Source organism: Natator depressus, chromosome 8 (genome assembly GCF_965152275.1).
Source record: "Natator depressus isolate rNatDep1 chromosome 8, rNatDep2.hap1, whole genome shotgun sequence".
NCBI classification, from domain to species: domain Eukaryota; kingdom Metazoa; phylum Chordata; order Testudines; family Cheloniidae; genus Natator; species Natator depressus.
The window spans coordinates 85,542,013-85,564,281 of NC_134241.1; the positions used below are offsets into that span (position 1 = coordinate 85,542,013).

Here is a 22,269-nt window from a genome sequence, read left to right on the forward strand (position 1 = left end):
AAGTCATGGGAGTTAGGACCCTAAATACCTTTGAGGATTGGGGTCTTGGCCTTAATCTCTCTGGGCCTCAATACCCCATCTCTACATGAGAAGAATAGCTCTGCCCTACCTCACACATGATGTGGGGAATGTACATCAAAAATGGTGAGACTCAGATACTGTGGTTATTGGGGCCATATAAGTTAGATAGATACTTTCACATGGGTGCAGTGAGATGTGTGTACTTAGCTGAGATTTTCAAAGCTGCCTAATGATTTGGATGTCCAATTTTAATGTGAATTGGGTGTCCAAACCCATTAGGCAGCTTTAAAAAGCCTCAGATGTAATGATTGTAAAGCCTATTTGAGATTGTTGGATGCAGGTGTGTTAGAACTGGTTGTGTTATCTTCAGTTCCACTTTCTGGTTCTTAGTCGCTAGTAGAATACTGAAATGTTTGTGTTACAAACAGGTTTGTTGCATTCAACATTTTTTCATGAAAATATTTCTGTTAAATTTGGGTTTGTTTGTGTTTTTTTGTTGTTTTTTTTTTAATGAAACCTGAATTTCTCTCTTTGAATGATAAAGTATTATCTGCCAGTGAGGATACCTGAACTTAGCAATTATGTCCCCTAAGATGGCGCACTAAATCTGTAAGCTGGACCCTGATGGCAGGTTTTCATTTATACAAAAGTGAAAAACTAATCAAACTTCCCTAAGATGGCAGAATAGATACCTTAAACTCACTCTGTAGGACTACTTTTCCCCCAGATTTATTATTTGTCTATTCAAAAGTGCCACACCTGAATAAAATAACTCCAGTAACAAAACAATATCCTGCAATGTTAGTTACTTAAAACTAAGACTTCCATTGTTTGGCTAAAATGGATTTTTACCTGAAGAAATGATAAAGTGGCCTCAGAGGCTGGGGAGAGGGGATGAAGTTCCCCCAGCAAAAATTTTTTTCCTCTACTATCACAACATTTTAAAAACTGTGCCACACCCTGTTTTTAGTTTTGCTCTATTCCTCCTTAACCTGATATGAAAGGAGCAGCATGAATATTATGAATTAATATCTGGCAAATTTTGATTTCTAAAGAGAAAGATGATGGCTCATTTTGTTTGTCCTGTGCCAAAACAACTCCAGTAGTCTATTACAGGGGTGGCCAGCCTGTGGCTCCTCAGAAGTTAATATGCGGCTCCTTGTAGAGGCACTGACTCTGGGGCTGGAGCTACAGGTTCCAACTTTACAATGTGCTGGGGGGTGCTCACTGCTCAGCCTCTGGCTCTGCTACACGCCTGCCCCCACTCCATCCTGCCCTGAGCCTGCCATGCCCTCACTCCTTCCCCTTCCCTCCTCCCCCAGCCTACTGCACTCCATGAAACAGATGATGGGGAGGTGCTGAGTGGTGGAGCTGCTGGTGGGCGGAAGGTGCTCAGAGCAGGGGAGGAGCTGATCGGGGGTTGCTGACCTGTTACTGTGGCTCTTTGGCAGTGTACATTGATAAATTCTGGCTCCTTCTTAGACTCAGGTTGGCCACCCTGGTCTATTATATTCTGATGCTTGATGTTAATGACAACAATTGGTGTTTATGATCCAATAATATTCATAGATACCCACAGAGGTGATGTTTATGTCAGGATAATAACTTGGGTTTCACTAGCAATGATGCTATTGTACTGGATAAAAGAAATTAAGGGCTGGAATCAGTGCAATTTATACATAAGTAAGGATTCTAGGATATAGCGCCACATGAAGAAGAGAAAACAGCTGTGGTGTGAATTTAAGTTGAAGATGAGCGGCAAGAGGAGAATAAAAAGCACCTAACAATTTTAATTAATGTTAAATGTATTTAATGGACCGATTAATAAGGAATTTTTAAAAAGCGATTTCCTCTCCTGAAGACAATGGTAAAGGTGTAAATTCCATTCCAGTGTAGCTGATTTTTAAATCGAGAAAGCAGTGGAAAAGCGCTGTCAAACCAGATAATTCCAGGGAAGGATAAAGCATCTTTTAGACTTCCTTTCATTCTTATAATCACCAGTCATAGTGCCAGGTCTATACAGGCACTTGCAAATAAAGTTTGGCTTGATTTACAAGCGTTTAAGGTTTACCAAAGGAAACTGCTGGGTTCTCGCTTTGTTGGCACAGAAGTAAGAAGGCATAGATACAGAAAAACTATTAAAACCATGGAGCTAGCGACGGTGTAACGTAACAGAGCAGCTGTCTGAATGGATTTTTGCGTGCGTGTTAATGTCTAGCTAGATGGCGCTAATAGCCCCCTTCACTTCTAAGTACTCGGTTGTTCCTTTTGCTCTCGTCCCCCGCGTCCCAAATTACAAATAAATAAAAGGAAACCTCGTGATTTGCTGTAATGGTCCCGAGTCTCCCGGACCACACACACACAGCTCCCTGTCGGGAACAATCTGTAGGAGGAAGAATGTGACCAGCAGCAGAACGGTCTGTGGCAACTTCGTCCCGCGTTGCATTGAGCCGGACGGCAGCCCCAGGCGTGATGCGGCGCCGTGGCCACACCGCCTGCCCTGCCCCGGGGCTCGGTTACCGCTGGAAACCGGGCGCCTCGCTCAGTCTCCTCCGGCAGCGCGGCGCCCGGCGGCTCGCGCGCAGGACCCAGCCAGTGGCAGTCCCCCGCCCCCCGTCGCGCCGGTTTGCTGGCCGCAAGCCGCCCCGGTTGCCAGCCTCTCAGGGGTGGGACGCCCCCCCCCCCAAGCAGAACTGGATGAATGAAGCCCCGGGGCCCCGCCTCCTCTGCCTTATAGCTCGGCGGCTGGTCCCTTCTGCCCACTGAGCCGGAGCTCCCCGCCATGGGCTGGGGCAGCGCGGCCGTGGCTGGGCTGCTGCTGCGGCTCCGCTCTCGCGCCAAGCCGGCGGCATGACGCCCCCCCAGCTCTGTGTGTGGGGCCGCTTCAACCACACCGCCCCCAGGCCGTGGGGCGGCGCCGCGCGGGGGGCCGGCAACGGCACGGCGCGCCCCGCGGAGGGGTGCGGCTCGGTCTCGGTGGCGTTCCCCTTGAGCATGATGCTGACGGGCACGGTGGGCAATGCCCTGGCCATGCTGCTGGTGTACCGCGCCTGCCAGAAGACGGAGAACACGCGGAAGAAGTCCTTCCTGCTGTGCATCGGCTCCCTGGCGCTGACCGACCTCACCGGCCAGCTCCTCACCAGCCCCGTGGTCATCGCCGTGTATCAGGCCAACAGGAACTGGCAGGAGTTGGACCCCTCGGGCAACCTGTGCACCTTCTTTGGGTTCTGCATGACCGTCTTCGGCCTCTGCCCCCTCTTCATCGCCAGTGCCATGGCCGTAGAAAGGACCCTGGCCATCAGAGCGCCTCACTGGTACGCCAGCCACATGCGAACCAGGGTGACCAAGACTGTCTTGCTCAGCATCTGGCTGGCAGTGTTTGTCTTTGCCCTCCTGCCCATAGCTGGCTTAGGGCAGTACACCCTGCAGTGGCCAGGCACCTGGTGTTTCATCCAGGCCGGGGACAACCCCGTTGCGGGCAACACCTTCTTTGCTTCAGCCTTTGCCTTTCTGGGACTTTGCTCTCTGATCGTCACCATGGCGTGTAACTTGGCCACGATCAAAGCTTTAGTGGCTCGGTGCAGGACCAAACCCTCAGCATCTCAGTCCAGCAAGCAGTGGGGGAGAATCACCATGGAAACACTGGTCCAGCTGTTGGGGATCATGTGTGTTCTCTTTGCTTGTTGGTCACCCCTGTTGGTAGGTTACCTTTTAATTTGCTGTGTGATATTGCTAACCCCACAGCATTCTTTCACAGAGAATGGGGGGTGATGGTTACGGTACAGTGGGGGTGCGGGGAGGGAAAACCTGTTACATCCAACTCCCTAAAACATTGTCATTGTGTCCCCCAACTTTCAGCCTGCTTTGGAGGGGAGATAAGCAAGTGGAGGGGGGCGCACCCTGTTGAAGGGAATTGAGTAGCAGGATACAGGTATAAGGGGATCCCTTGGTGAGAAATACTGGGGATAGGAGCAGGTGCAGGGCACAGTATGTATGGGAAGACCCCTTGGGAAGGGGAGCTGAGGATGGGAGGTGGACATATACAAGGGGACTCACTGTGAAGAGCTAGTAGAGCTGGGGTGACCTGTATGAGGGTCCTCTTGAGGAACTGAGCAGGGGTGAGTGTGATGTATGGGACAGACACCCTCCCCCACCCCCGAGAGAAGGCTAAGGGGGAAATGGAGGTTCAGAAAGACCTTGATAAGAAGCTGATAAAGCCTCAACTAGAGTATTGTATCCAGTTCTGGGCACCACAATTCAGGAAAGATATGCAAAAGATATGCAAAAACTGGAGAAAGTCTAGAGGAGAACAGCAAAAATTATTAAAGGTCTAGAAAACATGACCTACAAGGAAAGAGAAAAAACTGGGGTTGTTTAGTCTGGAAAAGAGAAGACCAAAGGGGACTTGATAACCGTCTTCAAGTACATAAAAGGTTGTTATAAGGCAGAGGGTGATAAATTGTTCTCCTTACCCACTGAGTACAGCACAAGAAGTTGTAGGCTTAAATTGCAGCAAGGGAGATTTAGCTTAGATATTAGCAAAAACTTTCTCGAGTAGTTACGCAGTGAAATAAATTAGTCAGGATGGTTGTGGAGTCTTGGTCATGGGAGGTTTTTAAGAACAGTTTAGACAAATACATGTCAGGGATGGTCTACATCAGTGGTTCTCAAACTTTTATACTGGTGACCCCTTTCACATAGCAAGCCTCTGAGTGCAACTTTTAAATATATTTAACACCATTATAAATGCAGGAGGCAAAGCGGGGTTTGGAGTGGAGGCTGACAAATCACAACCCCCCATGTAATAATCTCGCGACCTCTGAGAGGGCCTGCCCCCCAGTTTGAGAACCCCTGGTTTACATAGTCCTGCTTCAGTGCAGGGGACTGGACTAGATGAGCTATCATATTTCTGTGATTGTGTAGAATGGGGGCTGTCATAGGCTGTGGCCATTTGGGAAACATTCCAGGGGGGATGGCAGAATGAAGGTTTGGGACAAGAGAGGTGGGGATGAGGAAATGAGGGCTTTGCAAAGAAGGAAGAAAAGAAACCGGGAACATGAAGGAAGAATGTGGGTCTCGGAAGAGATTAGAGACACTAATGTATTTGGCAGGTAGGTAGTGAGTGAGTGAAAGGAAAGAAGAGGGAGATCGATGGGGGATTTGAAAATTCAAAACATCGTCCAAAGACTGGTGTTAGCAAAGAGTCAAAACACACCAGGACTGGTGTGGTTCTGCTGCCTGGATAGCAGAGAGCAGGTTGAGCAGTTCTGTATTCTCTGCACTATGAAGTGTGGCAGGGATGTTTTTGCTCATCCAACCACGGCAAGGGATCTACCCACTGGAGCACTGAGAAGCCTAGAGGTGGTGCAACAGGCACCAAGTACTGAGGCTATCAATCATCTTGGGAGGAAGTGTGTACTGCTGGAAGCCTTATTGTGATGGGGCCTCGTGTTAAGGGGGAAAAGTGTATTTTTTCTGCACCAACCTTGTAGGCACACATACTCCACTGCTTTGAGAAAGATGATCTGACCTGGGCCCTGTTAGCTACCTCTCACTTGTTACACTAGTTATTTCATTCAAGGGTTGTTCGCTGTTTCATATTTTTGGCTGTTTTCAGAGAAGTAGTGATGACAGTAACCACTGCAACATTTTAGCATTTTTTTAAAGAGGCTAATCACACAACTTTTACCCTTTCTTCTTATTCTGTTCTTTTGTTGCTCAGTCCTTCCTTGTTGATCTGGGACAAACCCCTTTTGAGAAGCAGAGGGCCCTGAATGTAGAATGTGTGTGTTTCTGCTGCATGAGACTTGTCCGAGGGGCAAGGGGAAGGGATGATATCTGTAGCACTGTACACTATGAAGAATGGCAGGGACTTTGCCCCCACAGGATAGAATTGTGAATGGTGCTAGAGCATCCAGCACCTGGACCCACCAGACATGTTCCGATGTGTATGCATGCACGCGTCTCTGAAGGGAAGAGGTGTAACCAGCTATGGGGCCTACTACCACCTTGGGCTGCCTACAGCAGGGATGCAGGAACAATTTTTATAGTGGGGGTGCTGAGAGCCATTGAACCAAACTGTAAACCCTGTATATAATGGAAACCACTTGGAGGCAGGCGGTGCAGCAGCATCCCTAGTTCCAGCACCTGTGGGCCTCACTGACTCCTTTGCTGTTCCATGGCCTGGTAGGGAGAATTCCTACCCAACAGAGACCCCTGCAGGTCTCCCCATGCTAGTACATGGTTCATGTCCTAGCGTTGAGGATTTGGCCCTTACCATTGACTAGTGCAGCTCCCATGGGAAGAATGGCTAGTAGTGCTACTGGAATATTCAGTGTAAATAAGATAGCAGTAGAAATGAGCTAGTTCTGCCCAATGACTTTATTTTTTGTAAATTAATAACATTCCAGGAAAATCTTAAAACAACCCCGCTTCCCCCTGCAACTTCTGCATGTCAGCTGTACAGAGATCATTAATGTGAAATCAGTAACCATATTGCAAACCTAGGAATTTCTATATGAGAGACAGGACAATGTTTTACTCTTAAAAGCACCAGGGTAGCATGGATTTGACCACACACGCATGCAGGATGCCCAATTTAGATATGATTGCTTTTTTTAACATTGCCCCTCCCTTCATCATGTGTTCTGTCTTTGATATCAGCGGTTGGTGATTAACTGTCTTTTCCACTATATTGAATCAGCTTCTCTAAAAGCTACATAGCCTCCTGCTTCCACGCCAGAGGAGCTGAATGAGCCAATTGACCCCAGAAAGGAACTGCTGGTGGACAGTGCTCTACCCAGCTCTGCCTCTGGTGTAAATGCACCTCCTGGCAAGCTAAAATAGATATGTTGTGCTGTGTATTGCCCCCAACACTCCCAGTGGACTCATTCAGAAGTTAGCCTATATGGCCATGCAGGAGAATAAGGGGGCATAAGATACTCCTTTATCCCTCTCAGTTGACTCCCTGCTTCCCCTTACTTCCCCTTCCCACCGCAGGTGAACAAGGAGTAGGCAGGCAGGGGCTGGGAGGGGACAGAGCCTTGGCTCTACCCCCCAACATATAGGTCAGCACAGCTGAGCTGGCACCAAAGAGACCATATACTGCCCAGGAAAGGGCGGGTGTAACTTACACCTTCCAAGGGGGATCCAGGGATCAGAGTGGGACTCTCACCGTTCCATCTCTGCTTTGGTCCTGGGGCAGCACAACTATCTGCTTTCCCTTTCTCACGGAAGAGAGCAAGGTGCAAATCTAGCCCAATGTCTCCTCCTTATTTAATTGGCCATCCTCTTTTTACATAATGTTTGGAATGGGTTTGTGAATTACATTGATAAACAATACACGTGAGCTTCATTACTTAATGTCTGCAAAGTGCTTTGGGAGCCTGGGATGAAATATTCTGTCTAAATGCATGATAGTCTCAGAGTCTCATACTTTAGTATTCAGCACTGAGCTGGCTATCATAGAAGATTAGGGTTGGAAGAGACCTCAGGAGGTCATCTAGTCCAACTCCCTGCTCAAATCAGGACCAACACCAACTAAATCATCCCAGCCAAGGCTTTGTCAAGCCAGGCCTTAAAAACCTCCAAGGATAGAGATTCCACCACCTCCCTAGGTAACCCATTCCAGTGCTTTACCACCCTCCTAGTGAAATCGTGTTTCCTAATATCCAACTTAGACCTCCCCCACTGCAACTTGAGACCATTACTCCTTTTTCTGTCATCTGCTACCACTGAGAACAGCCCAGCTCCATCCTCTTTGGAACCCCCCCTTCAGGTAGTCGAAGGCTGTTATCAAATCCCCCTCACTCTTCTCTTCTGCAGACTAAACTATTGCTTTCTTGCAGTATCATATCTCAGAGGCATAGTGTGAGTTTATGAGCAAACTACAATACCCTTACTAAGCCTTTGCTCAAAAACAATTGCGTCATCAAGAGTTTGCCTGGGAAACTAAATAGAAACTTATGGCCCTATCCAAAGCTCATTGAAGCTCATGGAAAAATCCACACTGATGTTATTGGGCTTTAGATTCAAACTCTTAGGTCCTGATTCAGGAAAGGATCCTTATTCAGGAAAGCACTGAAGTACATGTTTAAATTAAGCATGTACCTAAATCCTAAATTGAAGTCAATGGGAAAGCGTGTGCTTAAAGTTGAGTGCTTTCTTGAATCACGGCCTCAATGAGGAAAGCAGGCTTTGTCCTAATATGAATAATAAAATAGGATCTCAAGTCACTTCACAGAACAGTAAATGTTATATTTAAAGATTAAACCCAATATTTACAAAGCATCCTGATTATCCTGCTCTCTACAAATCTGCACCTTTTCTAATTCATACCAAAACCAACCATCTTACTTCACATCTCAGCAGCAATGTAAGAACAAATGCTGTAGTGAGCCCTCAAAGCAGTAAGGTATCTTCATTCACAGGATTTAATGCAGCACATTAGTACATGATAGTGAATTAGAGCTGAATGACAGTTGCTAGAATTGACCAAAGAGGTGCACTATCACCCGCTGTCACTGCTTCCTTGTTGAATATTTCCATTCAGAAGCCTATCCAGCCGTGTAGAATTTGGATTGCGGATGTGGTTCCACTGCACAAGGTGTATGGGGCCTGAAGGCAGGAGAGCTATGCAGGATCCTCCTGACTTTGGCTTAATGCATTTTCCCATAGGGCCATCCATACTCACTATTGTTCCTTCAATGACAGGAGTTCATGCAGCTGTTCTCAAAGCCTATTTGAATAGGCTTTTTCCAGTTAAAGTTTAAGATTTAAATGCTTTAGAAACAGCCACAGAGACTTCTCCCTTAAGGACATTCAAGATGGCTGTCATTTTTTGCTGCCATGAAACGGACTAGAATATACAGCAGGCTACACAACTCTATGGAGACTTAACTCTGCCCCAACACCCCCATTAACAACCTTGAATTCCTGGCCTTTTGAAGTTAAGGGGAATTTTGCAGCTGACTTCAATAGGCCAAGATTTCACTCCTAGTATGGAAAATAATATTTGTCCTTAGCCTTAATTATTTGAGGGTCAATAAACTAGTTGATTCTTAACCCGACCAGTTAATATAGGGCCATAAACTGAAAATTTAGTCATGTGCATAAGTGTTTCTGGTATCTGGCCCCTAATGAGTGTTTATACAGCCAGAATCTCTACTGCTCACCCAGATACCAGATGTCTCCTTCCACTATCAATACTATGAAAGCCCTATTGTGTGTATCTTGATGGCTTATTTTTCTTGCCGCTTTATTACCTTTTCTAGTGTAATATTAAAGCTATAAGAGACAAGAACAGCTCCATTTTTTGAAACATGGGAGTTGTCTGTCATTAAAGACTGTGAAACTAAGTAAGCCAAAGACAACATTTAATGACTTCTTCCTTGTTCACTAGTACCGTACATTGAATACAGACCTAAAGCAATTTCAAACTACTTCCATTTTGTTTGTCATATTTTGCTTTTACTCTTATTATGTAGCTAGTGCCTAAAATGTGCTAGGTGTTTTCCAAATGCAGAGGAACACATGATCCTCTCTTTAAAAGGTAGAAGGATCTCGCAAGTCTGTTTCACCAAGCCTTATGTTTTTAAGCAAAATGGCCTTTTCTCTTTCTTACACACACACACACAACAAAAAATATCCCCTCCTCTACGCTTCCTGTTGATTTATTTTAAATAACATTTTTGCAGATTAAAAGCAGAAAGACAAAACTACTTGACTTATACTGTAAGGGTGCCCTCCACTTTACTTAATGCATCTATGTCAAGAGCAAAAGACGCACTTACATGCAGCGAGGAGAAAAATGGGACAGTCACAGCAGAAGTTGGACAGACCATCTGAGGCTTTTAAACATCATTGATATTATGAGAAAATATTCAGGGAGCTGTAGAGAGAAGGCAAAGAGATCCTCTAACATTTTGCTATAAAAGGTCAGCAGTGAATGCTGAACTGGCAACCAACCTGACCTTTACAGATCAAAGGCAGGGCCAATTAAAAACATACTGGCCAGCAGACCTTTGAATTTGTTTTATCTTATTTCTTCTGCCTGTCTGCTTGGGACTCTGCTGATACCCAGAGTGAATTAATGAGTGGTATTTGTTTCTCACTTCAGAACTTTTCATGAATTTTCCAGGAGCCCAGTTCCATAAATCTTCTCTCCAGTGTGTAGCCTCTATGCCAACATGTATCCCTCTTGGATTCATAGTCCCAAAGTTCAGTGCAGGCATTGCAGAACAATTTGTGGGTTTTTTGTAATAAATAATTTAAAAGATTGGCACACACTAGGAACAATGGGCCTGATTCTGATCTCACTTCTCTCAGAATGAATTGTGAGTAACTCTATATAGTCAGTAGCGTATCAGAGTAAAACCATCATAAAGGAGATCAGAATCAGGCCCAACATAGCCCATAGACAGGAAATCTAAAGTATATTTTTTCCCTTGATGTTTGTGTTTAACGCCCATGGAATTTCTTCTATGTGCAGTAAAGGGAGAATTGCCTTTTAATTGCCTTGTCCCTCTTTTCCTAGCATAGATAGACTTAAATTTGGTGCATAAATAGTTTTAACATTATGAGTAATCATTAAAGAACAATTCTTAATTTTAAAAAAAATTATCTGCTGGAATATATTTGTCATGATTACACTTATAATTAGTGCATACAATACTTTGGAATACAAAGCAATTAACCCTTTAAGGCTAACTCAAAAAATAGAGATTTTTTTTCAGGCCAGAAGGGATTGTTATGATCATCTAGTCTGACATCCTGCATAAACATAGGCCAAAAGGAGAGGCTTTCATTGAAACCCCAGTTACATTACTCATTTTTATCTACAATTGCATTAAAACAACTATTCTGAACATTTTGTGAGTATTTTCCAGCTTAAAAAGTCAGTTTCTCCCAGAATCATTTGTTTATGCTGTAGAGACTTTGGTAAAATGAGATTTGTATTCTGTGGCTTAATGGTTTTTTTTTGTTGTTGTTTTTGGTTTTGGGTTTTTTTGAGTAAACCGCTTTTGGTAATGAGTTTTGAAAACCCTTATTATTAACTCATTATATTTATAAAATGAAAGCCTTACATGGGCAATGCTCTGTTTTAGGCCTCTCTCTTGGAAACAGGGTTAGGGTTGCCAACTTTCTGATTGCAGAAAACTGAACACCTGTGCCCTGAGGCCCTGCCCCTTCTCTGAGGCCCCGCCCCCTGCTCACTCCATCCTCCTCCCTCTGTCGCTTGCTCTCCCCACCCTCATTCACTCGCTCATTTTCACTGGGCTGGGGCAGGGGGTTGAGCTGCAAGAGGGGGTGAGGGCTCTGGTTGGGGGTGCAGGCTCTGGGGTGGGGCCAGGGATGAAGGGTTTGGAGTGTGGGAGGGGGCTTAAGGCTGGGGCAAGGTGTTGGGCTGTGGGAGGGGGTATGGACTGGGTGCGGGCTCCAGGATGGGGTCAGAAATGAGTGGTTCAGGGTGCAGGATGGGGCTCTGGGCTGGGGCGTGGGGGGGCGGTGAGGGCTTCGGCTGGGGATGCGAGCTCTGGGGTGAGACTGGGGCTGAGGGGTTTGGGATACAGGAGGGGGCTCCGGGTTGGGGCTGAAGGGTTCAGAGCGGGAGGGGGCTCATGGCTAGGGCAAGGGGTTGGAGTGTGGGAGGGGGTGCAGGCTCTGGGAGGAAGTTTGGGTGTGGGAGGGGGAGAAGGGTGTGGGCTCCAGGCAGTGCTTACCTCAGGCAGCTCCTGGGAAGCGGCGACATGTCCCTCTGGCTCGTAGGCACAGGTGTGGCCAGGGGGCTCTGCATGCTACCCCTGTCCACAGGTGCCGCCCTCACAACTCCCATTGGCCGCAGTTCCTGGCTAATGGGAGCTGCGAAGCCGGCACTTGGGGCAGCACCTGCACCGCAGGCATGGTTAGGGAGTGGAGTGCTCCTGGCCATCCCTGCGCTTAGGAACCAGACGGACATGCTGGCCACTTCCAGGAGCCGTGCAGAGCTGGCCGCTGCGGCCAACTGGACTTTTAGCAGCCCGATCAGCTGGGCCGACCGGAGCTGCCAGGGTCCCTTTTTGACCGAGTGTTCTGGTCGAAAACTGGATGCCTGGCAACCCTAAATGGGGTTAGAGGTTACTATGGTGAGGGACAGGCAAGGAGCAGCAAGGTCCTCAAAAGCCCTGGACATCAGTCCTTTATGATGGGAATTGTAGAGGAACTGTCAGGTAGATGACAGTGCCCAGACCCCGAGGAAGGCTTGGTTAAAAAAGGAGGATATAGGGGAAGTGATGTTGTATTGTTATCGCTTAAAATTAGACAGCTGTAGAGGCTTAAGTCTATTTTATATAATTTAAAATAAAACTGGAAATAATCATGGGCAGAAGTCTTTAAAAAAATAAAACTAAATTAATGGAAGCTGCAATCAGTAAGTTGTCCATGAAACAGGCTATTGTAATCTTTGGGTGGGCTAGAAGTTTACTTCATTGTCCTTCTCCACTGCCTAAAAAAGGACACCCAGAATTCAGTCACTAAGGATTTTCACTAAGGATTGCACAGGGTCAACCTTCCCACATTCAGATCCAAAGAGAACAAAAAGGAATGAAATGTAATTCTTAAGTACCAACTTGATAAAGAAACATTACAATTTCTACAACATAACATGGCCACCTTATAATCCACAGACATTATCTTCAGTTATACATAAACTGAAACAAAGAAAACAAATTAAATATAAACAGGTCAGTTCCCACAGAAAAACAGTGAGATGTAACTTGGAGTTTCCAAAAGCTAAGATTGAGTTCACCTGAATCTCAGTTACAGTCTTTGCTCACCAAAATCTATACAATCTGCTGAGTCAAAAGCATTGCAACAACATCTTCCCTTCACTTGCTTACAGAAATCTCCAGCTGGAATCATCTTCCTCTGCTGCAATCACTCAGCTAGTCAGCTAACCAATTAACCAACCCCTCAGTTAAGTATCTAGATTTTAAAAAAAAGGTTTTAAAAAACTGAAAATAACAAAATAAGTGACTCTTTCCCCATCATCACATTTAAATAAGATAAAAGTTGGTGAATCATTCTAATTGAGACAATTTAAAATAATTTGGTTAAAATCAAACAACATTCCAAGTATACAATTAAAATAAAAAAAGGTTTCCCTTTCTATAATTAACGCAGCCAGGGCTTCCCTGTTGGAGGCTTAACATTATCACTAACCTGCTGCAAAATACTTCAGAGTTAGGGGAAAACAGCCTGCTTTCTGCTCCTGTGGCTCAGCTTCTCCCAACCCACAGATAGCCTTTTGCAAAGCCGCTGCCCTGACTACTTGCCCAGCAACAGGGCATACCCAAAACTACCAAACCCAATTCCAGAAACGTCTGAGTGTGGACTGCTAATTGTGCATCTGCCTAGCAACAGTGAACCACACACAACTCATTCCTACCCCACCCAGTAGATTTCCTAAAGCAGGGGTGGGAAAACTTTTTGGCTCAGGGCCACATCTGGGTGGGGAAATTGTATGCAGGGCCATGAATGTAGGGCTGGGGCAGGGAGTTGGGGTGCGGGAGGGAGCTTGGGTGTGGGAGGGGGTGTGGTGTGCAGGAAGGGGCTCAGGGCAAGGGGTTGGGGTGCGGAGTGTGGGAGGGTGTTAGGGGCTTATTCCTTCACCCACTTACTTCCCTGGTCCTTCTCGCATGAACAGAGAGCAACAATACCCTAAGTCCAAAGGTGCAAACAATTCGATGTTTATTGGGGTGAACTTCCAGCAAGCATGATTCCAGTTTCCTTCCTTAGTGTCCCCCTTCCCAGCTCTGACACCACAGAGCCTTACGTGTCCCTGTTCCCACTTCCACCTTTAGGTGGACATGATTCCGATTTCCCCACCCTCATTCCCTGTTCCCATTTCCCACCCACTTCCTGATTGACTGCAGACTATATAGTAAAACTTGAGTTCTGCTTAGCTATACCTTAACCAATCATTTTCCTGAAATTTAACTAAACAATCCTAACATATTGTAACATGATTATTTAACCAATTATATCCCACCACCTTAATTAGTTTACACCCAGCAAAATTAATTATACAGCAGACAGAAACAATCACAGTACCAGACAGAGATTATACAGACAAACAATGGGGAAATGGGGACTACAGTGATAGAACAACAAAGAAATGAGGATTTCGCATCCCAGCTATTTTTAAGTGAGTTCTTGCCAGACAGGATGCTATCAAACTAAGTTTCCTTTTACATCTTCTAGGCACTTCCCTTTCTCTGGAGGAGATAGGCACTATCAGGACAGGACTGTATTCCTAACAGCCCAATAGCACCTTATTTCAATGTGACTAGTTTGGAATGTGAGGAGGTGACCGGTCGCTTCCTAGCTTATGGCTGCCTCTGTTGCTTAGCCAAAGGCCTTAGCCTAAGAACGGGGCCTCAGACTATCACAGTAAGAGAAGGACCTTAATACTGGCAGACAGTGATTTTGATTCTTTCTTTTATACCTCTATAACTAGCCAAGTGATAAGAATACACCTAAATTCTTAGAGTATAGGCCTTTACAGACAGGCCTGAATATCTATATCTTAACAAGGGGGCTCAAGGCAGGGGGTTAGGGGACTCAGGGTTGGGGTGCGGGGTGCAGGTGGGGTGCGGGGTGCTGGCTGCAGCCTGGTGCCGCTTACCTCAAGTGGCAGCGGCGTGCAGCAGGCCTAAGGCAGGCTCTCTGCCTGCCCTGGCCCCATGCCGCTCCCGGAAGTGGCCAGCATGTCTGGCAGTGGCTCCTGGGGGTGAGGTGGGGTGGGGCCAGCACCTCCGCCTCGCGCTGCCCTTGCCTGAGGGTACCACCCCCGAAGCTCCCATTGGCCATGGTTCCCCATTCCCGGCCAACAGGAGCTGCAGGGGGGCGGTGCCTGCAGGCGAGGGCAGCACATGGAGCCCTCTGCCCTCCCCCTTCCTAAGGGGCCGCAGGGGCATGGTTTGCCCTCCCCTGTCCTAAAGAGATATCTCCCTATTAGGCACATGGGTTATACTGTGTGACCACATGACCTTACCACTGTGACACTCTTCCTCCTGCCCATCTACTTTCTCCAACTCTTTATTTAAAGCCACTTATCATTAGTTGTCTACAGTTTAGATTGAGCATCTTCAGAGTCTAGCACAATGGGGCCTCGTTCTGATTGGGTCATTAGGCATTGCCATAATACAAATAATAATTATGAGATGTAAATATGTCTCTGTGTGTACATTACAGCAAATGGAAACCAAAAGGTAATTAATTAACATTCCCAGCATTCAGGTTATTTTCTTTAGGATCAGTATTTGAGGAACTCTGAAACATGATAGCCCTTATAATCATTTTAATCTTGTTCTGTGATCTCAGAATTCATGAAATTGCAATATAAATTGGCAGATAAAATACAGTATTTATAAAGAATCTGCTTTCATGTGCCAGTTGCTATCTGTTTTGTTTATATTACATAATTATATTACATAATGGTCCACTGTTCCATGGAATGTTAAATTGCTTTGCTGGAAATTTCACTTTAAACAACATATAAGGTTATAATTCCATGAATTCTATGTTGGCCTATTAAAATAATTTTAACTGAAGTCTGTAAAAGTTACAGGGCTAAATCCTCAACTGGTGTAAATCACTGAAGTCACTGGAGCCACAGAGATTTATATCAACAGGGGGTCTGGCCCACAATTTGTATCGTAATGTAAATTAATCACCCTATTTTATTAAACTATAAACTACATAAAGCGATGGGGCAATTCACATAGAATCATGGACACCAGAGATAATAAAAGGCTATTATGTCATCAAGTACATCTTCCTGGTAGCACAAGATTACGTATTCTGTATTATACATTTACTAACGATCTGTCCAGTCTAATTTTAAATATCTACTCACAACATGTTATATATATGAAAGCTCAAAGACTCCCAGCAACTTTATAAAATAAAGCAATTTAAAAGAGCATTCATTCTATTTAAAAACAGACAAATTCAAACTTGCGCTAAGTCTAATGTTTCAGCTTGAGAACTCAGCTTCTGGAGACCTATGTGATTGGTGATCATTGAGAACAAAACTACTGGCGAGCTTTCCTGACTTCTGGAGGCTCCACTTAACTAGTTTTAGCCAGCCAGCCAGCCTCCAGAATTGTAATTTTTAATTATTTGCAAGGATTCTTTAGGAAAAACCATGCCCTTGCTCTTAGGAGCCATATTGGGGTATGGGGAGAAGAGGATGGCATCTGTGCATAGAGGGACCAGTCTTTAGGCAGGAGTAGCTGGGAGGGGAGTCCTGTCTCCACGGAGTAGCCTCTGCCAACCCATACATGACCTCCTTGCAGCATATCCTTGTAGCATGCATCCTTGTATCCATGACCTTGTAGCAGCATATCCTCCAGCCCTTCCCACTCCTCTGTCCTGCCTCCTGATGTTCAGGCAGCTTTCACAGAGATGGAAGAAGAGCTCTGTGAGGAACAAGGGAGTTGCTCCATCCATGCTCCCACACACACTTCCCCCCACCAGCCCCGAGTGTCCATTGCCACCAACCCTTTTGCAGGGGAATCAGGTCTGCTTCCATGTGTCCCTCTACAACATGAAGAAGGGGGGTTGGATTTGCCCTGTAATGTCCCGCAGTATCCTATGACTAACATACATAGCTACCTCTCACCTTATCACCTTAAAACAAGGATCATAACCTACCAGTAAATCCTTTGGGCTCATTTCTGCACCCAGGTACATAGATGCTACTCCCATCAAACCCCACAGGAACTGCACCTGTGTAACTGAGGCAGAATTAAGCCTGTTAATTATATTATGCTAATTATCATTGCAAACTCTCTCAGCCTATCGGACCCCAAGACAGTACCCTGTTTGCTTTGCTCTTGGGCAATAGCTATACTTGAAAGGACCCCAAGGTGATTGGCCTGGGGATGGCCCCCCCATGCCACTTGGGCTGTCAAGGGCCAGTATGAAGTCTCAAGCTTCATTAAGTTTTGGAAGTTTCCCTGCAGGGCTTCTCAGGGGGTGAATTGTGCCCCCTCTCTGGTCTCTCCTCTCGCCTCCACTTTGTTCCTGAGATACACAGTTGATCCTCTGTAAATTCCAGGACTGGGACAGATGGTGCCATGGAAAAAGCTGATTCTGTCTTTTGCACAGGGATAGCCATGCATAAAGTGCAGATTTCAATTTAGAACTCAAATACGTATTTCAATATTTCCCAGGCTGGGAAACAGCCTGGGAGTCAGGAAACCTGTATTCGATTCCTGGCTTCACCCCTACCTTCTGTGTGATTTTGGCAAGTTGCTACACTTATTATCTGATGTGCAGAAGTACCTAGGGGACATAATTATGGACTAGGCCCCCTCTGAGCTAGCTGCTGTGAAACTACATAACAAAAAGACAATCCCTGACCCAAGGAGCTTGTATCATCTTTGTGTCTCTGTCTCCCCTTCTCCCTCTGCCAGTGTGACCTATTTAGAATGCACTTTCTTCAGGGAAAAGATTGTCTTTCATTATGTGTCTGCTTTAAAGTGTTGAGTATCTTAGTTTTTAATTACAAACAAGTAGTGGGGCATAGGCATTGCTCCATTATGCAATTGCAATCCAAATTTATATGCCAAATTTATACTCAGAAAGAATTTTTGTCTTGTATTTATAGCCCCTAGAAAACAGTTTGTAATATGCTGGACCTTAGCTATAATGAAGCTATAATAAGTGTCTCTGAAATGGTACTAAATATAAAAGCAGCTAATCTCAATGGAAAAAAATCAGAAAGTAGATACCAACTAAACCATGGAAAAATAAATACATATTTGACAACCTTCAAAATGTGCCTCCTAGTTCTCAGAATTATATAAAGCAGGAATCGGCAACCTTTGGCATGAGGCCCATCAGGAAAATCTGCTGGCAGGCTGGGACAGTTTATTCACCTGCAGTGTCTGCAGGTTCAGCCGATCACAGCTCCCACTGGCCGCGGTTCGCCATTCCAGGCCTGGGGGCTGCAGGAAGTGGCGTGGGCCGAGGGATGAACATATCACAACACAGAGAGTCTCTCACCATCTCTTTTCTGGTAATTAATGGATATATCCTGGGAAAACAATAGACAGAGAGAAACTGTGGTCTTGTGGATTAAGCAAAGGACTGGGAAGCTGGAGTCTATTTCTAGCTCTACCTCTTTCCTGTATAACCTTGGACAAATGAACTAAACTCTTATTCGCCTTCATTTCCCTCTCAGTAACATGGGGCTAATGATGCTTCTGTGTTACGAGATTTATTTCATTAATGTCTATAAAGCACTCTGAGATTCTGAGATGCAAAGGGCTCTTGAAGTGCTAAGCATTATTTTGATTGATTGAATTATTATATTACAGTCTTCAATTGATAAGTCTTTAAAAGCCACAAGCCTTGTGGCATTTGATAAACCAACAGGGAAAATTGATTTGCTGAGTTCAAATGTCTATCTGTGCCAACCATCTCAATAAGCAATATCAAGTAATGCACAGATCTTATCTAAAATCCCCAAGGTCTAAGGGGATCACTGACACATCTCTATGATGGTGCTATTAGTTTAGCAGCTGACAGTTTGAAATACAAGTGTTAGGACTGCCCTGGAGTACAGATTTTCTGGGAGATAGTATCATTGAAGATCTTCAGCTCCTAGGCTGCTTTCTACAAATTAATGGCTATTGTTTTACCTAGGGTAGTTAGTGGTAACACATCAAGAAAAGCCAATCTACTGATGAAATTTCTTTTGACAGCTGCCAGACATGTTATAGTAGCCAGAGGCATGGCCACTCTGGCCCCATTTTGGGTGGTAGGTACTGTAACATATGGGATATGTCGGTCATGGAAACGCATGCGTAAAGTATGTTTAAATGCCCATGATTTTACAATTTGCCTACCTTTTCTCAACCACACCAACTAAAATACTTAGGGGTCAAATGGCCACTCTTATCATTCTTTGTACCTTATTAACTCGTATTATATTGAAGTTTCTTCTCTCGATATGAATTATCCAGCTAGATTTAGCAACATGGGTAAGGGTGGAGGTGGCAGAATGAGCTCTTTTAATTGATTTCCCAAGCTCTGCAATTTCCTAGTCTAGATCAGTCCATCTCTCACCAGTACAACTTCATCTAGCCTTCTGCCATGTCCCAAAGATGGGAGATAACAGGCTCCTGGCTGATATCAGTGCCAGATATATTAGATCAAACCAGTGGACAAGGTGGAGGATAAGATCTTTCTCTCCCCCCATTACCTGAAGCACATCCTCAACGTAAATACACACACACACACACACACACTCTCTCTCTATTGTATGTAAGGCCTCTTTGAATGAAGTTCATGGGAGCCATTCTTTATTTTCCATGATCATGGTTTGATTTGAGGGAAGTAGCAGGAGGGGATCGGAAGATTCTAATCTGATGGGCCCCTCTCTCGTACCTGCCTGAAGAAGTATGGATGTGGTTTATTTTTAATGATACACATTTATCTCACCTTTTCTTAGATTATGATGTTGAAAATGATCTTCAGTCATACATCGGTTGAACACTGCAAGCCATCTGACAACACAGTTCAAAGCATAGAACTGCAGAAAGAATGTAATTTCTTCTTGACGGCTATCCGCTTGGCCTCACTAAACCAGATCTTGGACCCCTGGGTTTATCTGCTATTAAGAAAAATTCTCCTCCGAAAGTTTTGTCAGGTAGCAAATGCTATCTCCAGTTGTTCTAATAATGGATGGAAAGGGCGACCTATCACATTAACAGATGAAATCAGACAAACAGCAGCATGAAAGAATATTGATACACCTTGCATGCAAACTACTTTTGACAAGTAGTCTTAAGCCTTACTGTGAATTTGGGCATCTGTGGCATGCCGGTCCCCACATAACTAACTGCAGCATAGTAGTACTTTTGAATGGACTTAGACTGCCAGATAATTATGTATCCGGTGTGCCAGCAATACATAAATATAAACAAAGGAATATGGTCTATTATTAACAGTTACCTAAAATTCTGGTCTCTTTTTGATCCACAGCTAAAACCATTCAAGCTAAAGAATATGACTTTTTTTCTGCTGTATACTTCATGTTTTCTGGGGATTTTTCTTTCTTTGAAGGAGAAGAATCAATAATTTTTATGTCAGGTAACATTTGAGGCACAGATTCAACAGCTTAAGTTATTGAAAAGACTCATTCCTGTACTTAATTTTGACTCTTAAGATTATCGGCTAGATCCAGATATTATTCCTACCTCCTTTTCTGGGGAAAATGCAAGAGACTTGAGGGGAAAAATAATAGGAGTCCTTCCCTGTCTTTAGATTTCAATGATTTGTTAGAAGAATTGCCAATGCCTTTGTGTACAATAATGGTGTTCTCTTTCAAGTGCTGAAAGGCAGCAGGAGTCTGATGTGCTACATGGGCTTACCATGGTAATTACTGATTTTTAGTGACTGCAAGAATAAACTCACCTGCTGCAAAGGAGAGGGGGCTTTGGGGAACAGCAGAAATGTACAATCTGCTTTAAAAAAGAAAACAAAAAGAAGATAAACTTAGCACTTTTTTTTTTTACAAGTAATACCTGTGAAACACCCAGCAAAGCATTCATCACTATGGTGATGTAGTCTACCTTAACTATTCACAGTAGATGCCCCTTTCACATAGCAAAAAACTCACCCAACACCTTCAAAGAGCAGCTTTATTTGTGAAGGTCACGATTCTGGGAACAGAAAGACCTTTCAGCTACCCTCTGGTGGTGGGCGCACCACATACACAGCACCACTTATTTACTTAAGCTCCTAAAGGGTGGGTCACTCACAATATGAAATGTCAGCCAAGAAACAATAGATTTTTCCTAAAATACAGCTTTCAGAAACATGACAGCCTTGGAATTTTTTTTTCTTTTTTTAAATCAAGCCCCATTGTCAGATTTCAGCTGGGGGATCTCATAAGTCAGATCTTTCCTGGAATAATTTTCAGGGTGGATTATAAGGACTCACGTTTCTGCTGAATCGTTTGACCATCTTTTACTAACTCCCCTTTTTTCCTCCAGTTTTTCATGGGCCCATAACCTCTAACCTGTCCCATTTAATGGCTTCCTTGCTGGATTAGATCTCTATGAAATTGTTTGCAAGAATATACATGCCAAATTCTGGTCTGTTACACATAAATGCAAGCTTGCTGAGATTAGTGGAGATACATTTTCTTATGCCATATCTAAATTCAGCCATGGAATTTCTATCAGAGTTAAAGAAGGTTTGTACATGGGATTGGTACAATAACTGTATTCATATGTTAGAGTATGAAAAACCATTGGGCAGATAAGGCCTTTAAAATGGCATAATTTTACTTAACAGCAGTGCATAATTGACTGGAAAAATTAGCTCTCAAGTTCAAACATATTTTTTGATATCACACTAGTCTGTAGTTTGGTAATGGGCAATATTAGAAATGTGCTACTGTAAATACTCTTGTAGATAAGGGTAACATTCATGACAACTAATCTTCCCGTGTCTGTAGGTACACATTGAAATAGCATGAAATATGAAAATCCGAGGTGGCAGCCAGAAAGCATTTGGCTAATCACTTTTCCTGCCCTTGTGTCTAATCTTCACCATCATGACAGACAAGAAAGAAAAGTAACTGGAGTTAGACTGGCAGTTACTATTGTATATCAAAGCCTTAGAGGTGATTACTTTTAATGTGACATCAGGATTCTGACATCTCAATGATAATTCAAGAATTAGTGTAAATTACACTCAGGTACTTTGACATTTTGTAATCCACTGGTTTTACTTTAAATCTACTTGCCTTCTTGTTCAGTTTCACAGTGACACAAAATAAACATGCTTATTCAGCCCATATCTGACTGAATAAGGAAGAAATCAAGGACTGCATCCAAAGCCCATTGAAGCCAATGGCCTTTGGATCAGTCACTAAGGGTAGGTCTACACTGCAAAAAAGAGATATGCTATTAACTCGGGTTAAACTAGCAGTCAACACACGGCAACTCATCTTTTAACTCGGGTTAGCAGGTCAAGTGAAGACCTATAGGGGAGCTTGGGGGACTGCTCTACCCGCTGGGCTATTGGGTATAATGTGGGCACCACAGCCTTTTCCTCCACCTTCTGCAAAAAAAATAATTTTTTTGCAAGAAAGGGCTGAGCTGACTTGGGTGCCTAACTCCAGGAGAGGAGTTCATGGCTTGAGCCCTGTGTGGAGGAAGGTATCTCTCTCTGGCCAGTGCTTAAATC

General features: G+C 44.4%; 1 protein-coding gene across 1 annotated transcript; it reads left to right on the forward strand.

Moving 5' to 3' along the window:
* Positions 1–2,871: 2,871 nt before the first annotated feature.
* Positions 2,872–21,533, forward strand: PTGER3 (prostaglandin E receptor 3). The gene is made up of 2 exons (XM_074961539.1): positions 2,872–3,720; positions 19,523–21,533. Exons 1-2 carry the CDS (start codon positions 2,872–2,874, stop codon positions 19,808–19,810), a joined length of 1,137 nt encoding a protein of 378 aa, XP_074817640.1. The 3' UTR covers positions 19,811–21,533.
* The last annotated feature ends 736 nt before the right edge of the window (positions 21,534–22,269 follow it).